The 11883-nt window shown below is 35.8% G+C and overlaps 1 protein-coding gene across 1 annotated transcript; it reads left to right on the top strand.

The window, feature by feature from the left end:
• The first annotated feature begins 4970 nt into the window (after nucleotides 1–4970).
• Nucleotides 4971–7650, top strand: LOC123559213 (uncharacterized). Its single transcript, XM_045351023.2, has 3 exons — nucleotides 4971–5131; nucleotides 5434–5577; nucleotides 6507–7650. The coding sequence occupies exons 1-3, from the start codon at nucleotides 5083–5085 to the stop codon at nucleotides 6686–6688; spliced, it is 375 nt and encodes a 124-aa protein (XP_045206958.2). The 5' UTR covers nucleotides 4971–5082; the 3' UTR covers nucleotides 6689–7650.
• Nucleotides 7651–11883: the final 4233 nt, after the last annotated feature.

Below are 11883 nucleotides of genomic sequence, written 5' to 3'. Positions count from 1 at the left end.
AAGGCACTCCTGCATGTTGTAGCTTACTTTCCTTTTTCAGTTCATACCATTTCCCACAATCTACCCCTACATCAATTTCCTTGTCTTTGCCAGCACTGATACAACTATGAACTCTGCAAATAGAAACAAAAATAGAAATAATTTTTCAAAAAATACCTGGTAAAAATTTATGAGGCAAACTACCTAATGCTTGTCAAAAATCTCCGATTAATTTAATGTAGTCAGTGGCTAGGTAGTTGGCTCTATATATTCATCGTATATGAACATGTAAGTCAAGTTCAGGGTTCTCAGAAATGCCATATTTGGTCGCGGTAGCCGGCTTAATATATATACATACCATATATGAACATATAAGTTGAGTAAGTGTGTCAAAGTAGCCCATCCATACATACTAACAGGTACAATGAATATATGGATGGCCTTTGTTTGAAATTAACTGAATAAATGATCTAGCATTTACCACAAATGACTACGCAATATTGCAGTTTCAAACCAATCTACAGTACTGTACCCTACTGCAGTACTGAAAATATGTTACTTTCGGTTTAGGTCGCACTACTGTTTTGGTAATATATTCCAGACAAATATACATGCATATACACGAGAGTTACGCTTTTTCATGTATTTTTTTTAGTTAACGATCATTAATTTACACTTGCCTGTTCTTACAATGAACAATTTCACATTGCATCCACAATACACATCACATAAACAATGTACAGTCTACTACATATGTAGTACACGGCATAGAGTTAACACAAAGAAGTTGACTTACCGCTTCAAGATTTCGATCCTATTTCCAGTTTTACGTAGTCCTCGGCATTCCAGCCACCTACTTAATTGTGTATTTGAATGTTTTTCAATAGACTCATAAACAAACTTTGCCACAGGCACTTCATTTTCATTTAATTCTATGTATTGAAAAGGTTCACTTGCTGCCATTGTTGATAATTCTGAGATAATGTTTGTCCGAAATCTTGACCACGTGACCTTTTGTACTATAATTAGAATGACCGCATCGCTTTGTGACGTATGCATACCTGGATATCGTACAAGTGCTATACTAATAACATTAAAAAAGCACCAAATGCAGCCCTTTTTTTGTAAATTTGGGGAAGGGTACCAGGTCCCTTTTGGAGGGGAAATTTACGTCGCGAAATCATTGTTTGGAGGAATATATTTGCTGAAAAGTTGTTAAAATCAGGACTGAAAATCAAAACTAATTTCATTTTTTTTTTGCATGGGGAATTTTTGGCCAAGGTGGGGGAAAAAAGTATACTTTTTAGATTGGGGAATGGGGCCGAATTTCGGCCCTAAAATCAGCATAAAAAAAGGCCTGAAATGTTATCATTATAACCAAACGATTCGAAAGTAATCTTATTTCAAAGCGTTTGCCGACTTGATCAATCGTGATCAAAGACGCTTAAATTACAACGAGTTCTCATTCAGCTGCCACAGGATGTTGACGAGATTTGCTCTATATGCCTTTCAAGTTGCCGATCTATTTATTTTTATAGCTCTTTGCCCCATTCAAATCAAATACTGTACTTTAAATTCACTTTTGAAAACAGTGTTTAATTCCATTTGTCTATACTTTCCCCTCTTCAAAACCATATAGTATTTAGAATACCTTATATGCAACACAATAAGCTAGGTTTAAAAAGTGTTTTCAAAAGTTTAAATTTTTTGAGGTCACATTTTTTTTGGAAATTGTGAATCAGTTGTTTGCAAGAGTTATCTTTCCTGTGATTGCCAGCGTTCTAAACCACCCCTGAAACTATATATATCTTTATCAAGAGTGCCAGAATGTCACAATATACGCCCGTCACAGCAAATTTCTTTACTCTAGCACCTGTATTTGCAAATGGAATTTTAATTTTGTGGTTGTTTAGTAATCATTGTAAGTCTTTTGTTTTTCTAAGTCCACATAAAAACTCCTTACCAGGTAGAGATACCTTAAAATACACCTAAAATTTGAAAGTAACATCGTTGTTGTACCACAGAAAAGTGGTCTTGTTTTTTCCCTATGCTCAATTATAAAAAAGTTACAATATAAGTTATTTATAGTAACAACGAAGGGAAGTTAATCTTAAAAAAAAAAAAAAAAAAAAAAAAGGTTTAGACTGGTCAAAATACACCTCATAATTGGATGTAGCATGCATGTTGTACAACAAAAATTTTTCCCTATGACTAGTAATGAAAAAGTTACAATATAAGCTATTTGTAGTAACAACAAAGGAAAGTAATTCTAAAGGGAACTGCGTATGACACTTCGTCTCATGATGGTGTATAATTGTGCCAAGTTACATCAAAATCCCTTCATGCATGAAGAAGAAATGCTTCGGACAAAGTCATTCTTGTATCTGACCTTTGGCCTCTAAGTGTGACCTTGAACTGAGACCTAGGGACCTGGTTCTTGCGCATGACACTCCGCCTCATGGTGGTGAACATTTGTGCCAAGTTATATCAAAATCCCTTCATGCATGAAGAAGTATGCTCCAGGCAAAGTTTTCTTTCTTGTATCCTTTGACCTCTGTGACCTTGACCTTAGACCTGGTTCATGCGCATGACACTCCGTCTCATAATGATGAACAATTGTGCCAACTTTCATCAAAATCCCTCCATGCAAGAAGAAGATATGCTCCGGGCAAAGTCATTCTTGAATTTGACATTTGACCTCTAAGTGTGACCTTGACCTTAGACCTAGGGACCTGGTTCTTGCGCATGACACTCCGTCTCATGATGGTGAACAACTGTGCCAAGTTTCATCAAAATCCCTCCATGCATGTAGAAGATATGCTCCGGACGAAGTCTGTGGACGCCGCCCGCCCATCCGCCCGCCAGGGGCGTTCCCATAATACGTTCCGTTTTTCAAACGGGCGTATAAAAAGGGCTCATTAAGTAAAATATTAAATTATGTGTGTCTAGCACCTGAGCATAGACATTATTTAACATACTCACGTTAAAAGCCTGACGAACTTACATGCCGCATACTTTTCCCGCTGTTACAAATGGCAAACAAAGAAGGGAAATAACTCGAGTCGACTCATAAAAGTATCCAGTCCATGTTTTCTGACAGTATGCTGGATGCACGAATATGAAAATGAGCACTTTATGAATATATCATCATATATAGCCCCAGCTATAGATATCTTCCAGATTCATTTTTTAAGGCACTATGCCGGTTGACGAAATATTTGTAAGGCTCAGTGTTGTGAGCAGTCCTAAAACAATATTGTTTCACAAACAAATGTGTACACAAGAAACCCAGAATTACACGAAATGTTTGACGTTAGGGTTACAGTTAACACATAAGTTAACAAAAATATTTCAGGTGGATATTTCTGGATATAGGGTTACACCCAGCAACAGCAGCTATTACACTCGATATAAACGACCGTAGCTTCTTCGCCCCACCCCCTCCCATCTTCCTGTTGCGACCGATTAAAACAATATAAGCTGACCGCTAAAAGTTGGAAAAAAATACTTGAAAGGGATTAATATAATTTGTTGGTGTGTATATTTAAATTTCATTGGAAGTTGAATATGATTTATTTCTTCATATAATCAATCTGTTAGTCTGCTCGACTGATCACTGATTTTTCCAGAAATTGCACACTGTCGGCGTCTTAAGTAGGTATTTCTGCTTGAAGAAAGCTAGGTCTTCAAATAAATCCATGAAACAGTACTAGTTTGGTAAAATTAAATAAAATCATTGCTGAAACCTCTAATTTGTTTATAAGCGTCAATGAAAGAGGATTCGATGTGATGTCCTGACTGTATGCATATTTGATTGAGGTACTGTACAAATGTTCGCGACTTTCGTGAAAAAGCCTGTATGCTTGTTAGCAACTGACTTATTAATTAAATACCTGCATTTCCCTTGCACCTGTAGTATTTATTTATAATACTAACCCGCAAACGAAGTTTGAAGGAGGGGGTATATAGATGTTACCATTCGGTCTGTCTGTCCAGTCTGCTCGTGTATGTGTCCTTATAATTTGGTCCTGCTACTTGAATACTATTACAGCTACCTCTCTCAAACTTCACACACATAGGCAATATGTAGTTAATGTTCGTCCTCTTCTTTCTTCTCTTTAAAGTCAATGTCACATTTAATGGAACAAAGGAAAAAAGGATCCATTTTTCGTGCACGCGCCATAATTTCTGTATGCGTTAAAGGATTCTGAAATAATTTGGCACAAATGTTCACCATCCTGAGACGATGTGTCGCGCATAATACACAGTTCTTTACTTAAAAGGCCAAGGACACACTTAGAGGCCAAATCAAAGAAGACTGAAACTGTGTATTATTATGCAACGTGCACACACACAGAGTAACGTTACAATTAATAGGCCAAAGCATGAAATGTCGTTACGGAGTGCTGTTAAAAAAACAACAACAAAAAAAAAAAAAAAAAAAAAAAAAACAACATCGTAACAGAACCACGCAAATATTTTGTGAATATCTTGAAAGATGTATATAATCATCCTTGATAATGTGTTATAATAAAAATAAAGTCTCATTTGTAATTTGCTCTTGAATAAAATCATTGTCGTACAGATACATATCATTTGTATCAATGGGGCTACGCCCTCGGGATATAATTCCTTCGCATAAAAAATCAATGACTTTATTCGACGATAAACCACTGAATGAGATATATCATTTCTTAAATTCTTAAATTATATGCAAAACGTCGTTACATATTCATTCAGCAGCAGAATAAACTTAAATAGATTGAAATACTTGCCATGGTGTGGTGCATTTTATCTTTTTTGTGTCAGTCAAACAGTTGAAGCCTTAGCGAGTGTTCGTTTTTACTTAAGCTTTTTATATTATGTATGGGCATAAAGGCGTGCTACTGTAGAATGCACTAGTTAGCGTAAATACCAAATCAGGATAGTTTTTATTGGCGATAATCAATACAAGTTGTTTAAGGTAATATAGAATTACAAATTTGAGATATTTAGATATAACGTTTTGTCGAAAACCTTGAAACTACCATTGTTCGATAAATCGAACAATATTTTTTTTTCAAAACAGACGTGTTTAGCTAGTTATAGACGCGAAAACTAAATATGCAAAATATATTACTTCTGGTAGGAGTTTTAACGTTTTCTCATTTTGGTAAGTGAACCTTTTTAATAAGTAGTAAGTTTATTGTTTGTTTTTTTTTGTTGTTGTTTTTTTTTTTTGTCATAAATGTGCAATAACTGTAATATCTACTTACATACATTTAGAAATGCTTGCTAATTTACAATTTTTGAAGTGAATTATTAACTCTCACTTGTGACTAACTCTCTTACCAACCTATCTCTCCTGTGAAAGAAATTGAACAGTGTCATTATAAGGTTAAAGACAGTTACGTTTTGTCTCCTTGTCTTTTGCATCGTTCAATTTTCTTTGACAATTTGTTTCATTTTTTACAGGACGTGGTATAGAGATTTTAACTTGCTATGTGTGTGTTACTGAAACAGACGGAGAATGTGCAAATCCTTCTAACCCATATGATGTTGTCATTGGCACACGACACTGCGATGGTCCTTCTTGCCTGTTATACCAAACAAGCACTGGTAAGATGATTGATTGAAATTAGTGTGCCAGCGTTTACATTTAGCGTACCGATCCGTTTCAAAAACATAATTAAAATCTTCATACTTAGTAGTTTGTGAACATACGTGGATAAATTATGTACTAAAACTATAAAAGTACGAACTTTCTATTTGAAAAATGACTCTTTTCCCTTCTCTTTTCCATTGTGGGAATAGGAAGTGATCATATCAATTCTATAACGAGTAGGGAAGCATTAAGATGCTATTAAATCACAAAACGTTTTGCATCATTATAATGATGGAAAAAATGTGCCCATATGTAGATACATTATGTAGCATAAAAGATAAAAAAGTTTATACAATTTGAAATATCATTTTCTGTGTATCTCTATACTAGTAGTAGCAAAATCAGTCGGATCGAGAAATCGGTAACGCCGATAGCATATTTTCAAGGGAGACAATTTCATCGGTAAGACAGCAATTTGTCTAGGAAAGCGGCAATGATTGTCGTATTTGGCGCGCTGTTTATACAGAATGCCCTTTTCAAGGTGTAGCGCAGTATTATCAGTCTGTTTCATTATACCTAGATCTACAAGGTTTTGGAAGGACCAACCGTTTTAAAATTATAAATTGTGTTATTAAAACCTTTAACTCGATCCTTTTGCTTTTTATATATAACTCGAATACCCAAACCTTTATAAAATCTTTCAGTACCACATTTGCATTCATGTCAAAAGTCTTGTGAATTTATATTGCCATAGGAAAGAATATTTAAAGTCGAACGATGTTGTCTACCATAGTGGCCCCATTTGCCCAACAATTGGTCTGAAATCAAGATGGCTAATTTCATAACCTGGTATGGTTACATTTAAATGGACGTTATTGAATGCCAGGCTATCGCAGGAAAACAGAAATGACTCAGCATTAATTGCTTATATTTTTCATTGCAGGGTATAGACGGTGTTTATTTGTAAATGTTATGGAGGACAACTGTGTACCAGGAGAGAAACTAGGGTATTCAGAGGGAAGTTGTGTTTGTCAGTGCAACAAGTCTGTTGGATTGTGCCCGTCTATACTTAACTGCATAATGTTGCTGACTATATCGCTTGCCTTTAAACAGAACTATATCTAATAAATATGGACGCAGGGACTTCACAAAAAAACTATCTTTAAACTTGTATGACATAGAGCTCTACATACAAGAAATGTGGATAAGTGCTAGCATATGCATAATACTTTGAAATACAATCTGACTAAAGTACAAATCCTATAACGCTACGCATAGGATCTGAGAACGACCTATTCATTGCCTCGTTCTGACGACCCTTTCGCTAACCAATCGGAGCCTAACTTACAACATCTTGCAAATCTACCTGTAGCCTTGACTTTTGATATTTACAATTCTTATATCATAATGTATCAGATAGCCGGTTAGCTCAGTCGGTAGGCCACTTGCTTTGTAAGCGAGGGGTCCTGGGTTCGAGCCCTGGAATGATTGCACATTTTTCTTACTCTTTGACATTCGAACAAGTCGTCTGATTGGATAAAATAAAAATAGCAATACTGGAAATCCAAAATATACAGAAGACGAATGTGAATGGGTCGTTTTCAGATCTTCGTTTAGAAGATCAAGTACTTAAGTCAGATTGCTTTGAAATATAATGTGACTGAATTTGTCAAAAGATGATCTTGTTTAGGTCGGCTGCGTTCTACGCCCTCATAGATTCCTCGTAGAATTGTGGATTTTCTGTGCTTAATTGATAATCGAGAGGATAAATCTCCATTCAGTGTAGCCGCATCACATTCAGGACCGTCTTGACGCATCGGTATTATGATAGGATGTTTGTTTAAAAACAACGAAAGAGTCCGAAACTTTCGAATATCATGGAAGCTATTTTTACCCTGCTTTCCGTGTGAGCAACCTCAGTTGCATCGTTAAGCTGAGAACCAGCTATTGCAATATATAAACGCTATGAGACACTTTCTAAATTATACCTTTTTTCGTTTTGTGTAACGATCATTGTGAACTTTGCAAATCTTTCAGTCTCAGTTATGTTGCGCATTAGCATAATAAACGGGTCGCTTACAAGCTTACATTGTTTTGAAAACGTGTATTTTTTTGTATCATTTCCGCATCCATTATATTGTTAATAATCCTGTTGTACAGCAATGCATTAAGTAGGACTGACTGTGGTATTTCCACTTTTTAGCTCCTCAGAGCACAAAGAGCTCATGGTGAGCTATTGTGACCGGTCAGTGTCCGGCGTGCGTCGTCGTGCGTCTTGGGTCGTCCGTCTTCCGTCAACATTTGCTTTGTTAACACTCTAGAGGCCAAATGATCTCTGTCAGGTTTAAAACTGGGTTATGTGGGGTCAAAAACTAGGTCGGTAAGCCAAAGGAAAATCTTGTTGACACCCTAGAGTCCACAGTTAAAGTTTGAAACTCATGAGAATTGGTCAGAATGTTTATCATGATGACCTCTAAATCAATTTGAATCTGGATACTGTTGGGCCAAACCCTATGTAATTCGGTCAAATCAAACGAAGAACCTGTTATTATTCAAGAGGCCACAGCTGTAACCAAGTCTTTATAAAACTTTGTCAGAATGTTTGTATAGATAATATGTAGTTCAAATTTGAACCTGGATTATGTGGGGTAAAAAACTAGGACAGTAGTCTAGATCAAAAGAAATTCTTTATAACACTCTAGAGTCAAAAGTTAAAGTTTGAAACTCAAGAGAATTGGTCAGAATGTTTTTCTTGATAACCTCTAGGTCAAGTTCGAATTTGGGTCATGTGGGATCAAAGGAAAAACTTGTTAACACTCAGAGGCCACAGTAATTGTCCAATCTTTATGAAACTTGGTCAAAATGTTTGTCTTGATAATTTCTATGTCAAGTTTGAAACTGGGTCATATGGGATCAAAACTAAGTTAGTAGGCCAGATCAACTCTGGTGAGCGAAATAGGGTCATCTTTATATTAATTCCAGGGTCATTTGATATGTGAACCTGTATGATATATTTTAAAATTACCATGCCCTCTTAATGAGTATTTTATTGTAAATGCTTTGTAGCGAATTACAAAATGAAGCTGTATTTTCAATGTCCACACGAAAAATGTATGTTATCTCATCTTATCTACGTAAATCAAGTTTATTTTCACTAGATAAGATGCTGATTTGACAGCGTCAGTCATTATCCCTGCGTAATTTCATAGCCACACTTGCAGCCATCCACAACAAGGTCCTAGAGAGCTTTGAATGTGAAGACGAACGTTTATACAAAATACACACTAGAGAAAGTAAAACAAATGGTAAACATGAACAACAAGAATATAACAAACACATGGAATAGTCAGTGGCAAAAATTACATCGGAGTTTTTAATTGCGCACACACCCTCCACGTCAGGTTTTTGTTAAACTTAAGTTTTTACCTTAAGTTAGTTCTGCACGTTTGATAAACCACCGGAAGTGATGGCGTAGCGTCATTTATCCGAAAAAACGTAGAATAAAGCTTGGATTCGGCGTACAAAAAGGAAAATCATTTTATTAATTAATGGTAATCTAAGAGTAAATTTATTAACATGGCTTTGATATTATCTTTATAAAGTTAAAATATAATTACATTAAATATTTCAGAATAATGTCTTAAAACTCGCGTACAATGTGCGATTCACTTAATCATAGTAAAATATCTTGGAAATGATAAGGACCTATAAATTATATATCACAACAATAAAGGTCAAGGGTTTATTTACAACAGTGAGAAGTTTCATTAAAATCTACACTGTAGAAAATTTTCTATTCGAAAAAATGTTATGAAAATTATGATTTTCCCTTAGTCTCCTATTATGAAAAATTGCGTGAGGTCCACTTTTTCAAATCAGTCTAGCAAAAAATCAAGCATACGACCCTATAGTTTTATTTGCTGAATTTTCTAAGTATATTTGGAAGTTTTCGGAGTTTAATCAAATTCTATATTGTAGAAAAAAATTCGATTCGAACGTGCAGAACTACCTTAACTACTTAATTTCTACCCAGTAAATCATTTGTTGCACCAAGATCGGAGAAGGCTCTGTAAGGGTTATGAATCCGTTCTCAAGTCTTGGTCATTTTTATACGCCCGAAGGCGTAAATTCGGGACCGGGCGAAGAGTTCGAGCCATCCCCGGTGTTCGGAAGATCCGAGTTCGAGCCACCGAAGTTCAACTGTATTATGTTATGACGCCGGTGTCAGTCTGTCCTTCCGTCCGTCCGTTAGCAATTTCGTGTCCGCTTTGTAACTCTTGAACCTCTTGAAGGATTTCAAAGAAACTTGACAAAACTAAATGTTCACCACACCGAGACGACGTGCAGAGCGCGTGTTCCGGATGACTCGCTTCAAGGTCAATGTCACACTTAGGGGTCAAAGGTCATATATGACTTTGCTTTGTGTATATTGCTCTGCTCTTGTTTTTATTTGGCAGATCCTTCTTTTGTTCACTTACAATAAATTATTTTTGAATTAAGCTAACTTCCCTTTTATGTTACTATAAATAGCTTATTTTGAAACCTTTTTTATTATTGGCCGTAGGGAAAAACCGAGACCACTCTTCTGTGGTACAACATGGATGATACCTCCAATTTGTTAGGTGTGTTTTGACATACCTGTACCTGGTAAGGATTTTTTGTGGACTTAGATTTTTTTTTTTTTAATTTCTTCCCTTTGTTGTTTCTGTCCTTTAGGCTTGACACTCCAAGTTCTGTAAATTTTGCTGCCATCCTTTGATGTAATCCTTTGGGCGTATAATGCCCCGCTTGGCAGAGCTCTTGTTTAAACGTTTAATTTGGATTTTTTAAAAAAAAATATGGCGTTATTCTTAATTAACTTTATTTTAACGTGCATACTGACCTTGAGATGTTTGCTCATGGAATATTTATTCACGGTATACTTTTTACAAGACCCCAGTTGAAACTTATCTCCATAAATTCAGCAGACAGCACATTAGAACTGGATAAAAATCCATATACATGTATTTTTTATCTATATTGTCGTCCACAAAACAGATACAACAGACAAAAACCGGGTTAAAATGTGTCCAGGATTTTAGCCTTTTACATAAGGTTTTGCCAAAGGGAATTTTCCCCACTTAAGAGTTTTCTATAATTTCCGAAGTCCTGCGTTCGTTTTGGATATTATGATTATGTATGGTCCATTCGTCTTTTCTTTTAGTTAATAACACTGTTGATCAGCTCACTGGTGAACACGAAAGCATTTGTTTAAACTAAGCTAAAGATAGTAGCACTTCTAAACAGAAGCCGTTAACAATGTCAGATACCGTGATAGCTTTTGAAGCATGGCGTCAGAAATACTGTACACTGTCTCTCACTAACATGTTACAGTCCACATGTTTTTGGCGTTAGAAAAGCAACACAGAGCTGGAAGTGGTCGAGTTGATCATTTCTTAAGCAGTTTTATATACACAAAGTACATACTTGATAAAGACAAATATTCATGTCCAAAGCTCAGTAAATTCGGTATTGATAAAGACATTAAAAGTTATGCTTAATAATGCATTCTGTGATATGCAATTGGACATTACTATTCTTAATGGTTGTTAGAAAATGGTGTCGAAATAAATATAAGTAAAACTTCGCTTGCCAAAGACATAGGTGCAGTAAGTAAGAAATGTGACCAAACGAGTTATTCACTTGTCTATCACAAGAGTAACTATTATTGTATTATCACAAAGTGACGTGCATTTTGAGCCAGACGCACAAGACGTATCAGACCTTGATATATTGGCTTGAATCTTATTTAGGACAATAAATGATATTATGGTTAGCTCTGCTATTCAGAAAAATATTATAGGTAGATCAGTCACCTTTTTATAGACCGCATTCTTCAGATGCTCACAAACTTCATGTACGCCGAACTCTGTTGTTCGTGTTGCCTTCTCCTTTAATCGAGGTTACTTTCAAATTATTAGTTAAATGTTCTGCGGGTACCTCGACTCATAGATAAGCTCCTTCGAGATTAGTTAGCTGCACCCGATAAAGTACAATTTTGGAATGGGTATCGTCCAAAGGCTATATTTCTACGAGCCCACATCGTATAGCTTTGTCGATCTGTATGCCATCGGAATATGTTCGTGTCATACGGTCGTTCAAAGGTGCATTCAGAGTGTTAATCAAGGTTCTACCTGAATGTTAGGGCTGCTGTGAACAAGTTTTTTAAGGTCATTGACTTGAAATCACACACCTACCTTACCCGACTTCTCTTCGTTGAAGAATAGTTCCCTTATTGTAAAAAACGGTTAGTAGTCGACCTTAGGAAAAGGTATTTTTGT

Source organism: Mercenaria mercenaria, chromosome 5 (assembly GCF_021730395.1).
Source record: "Mercenaria mercenaria strain notata chromosome 5, MADL_Memer_1, whole genome shotgun sequence".
NCBI classification, from domain to species: Eukaryota; Metazoa; Mollusca; class Bivalvia; order Venerida; family Veneridae; genus Mercenaria; species Mercenaria mercenaria.
The sequence above is the reverse complement of the archived record's forward strand: the minus strand, read 5'-3'. Positions and strand labels throughout refer to the sequence as shown.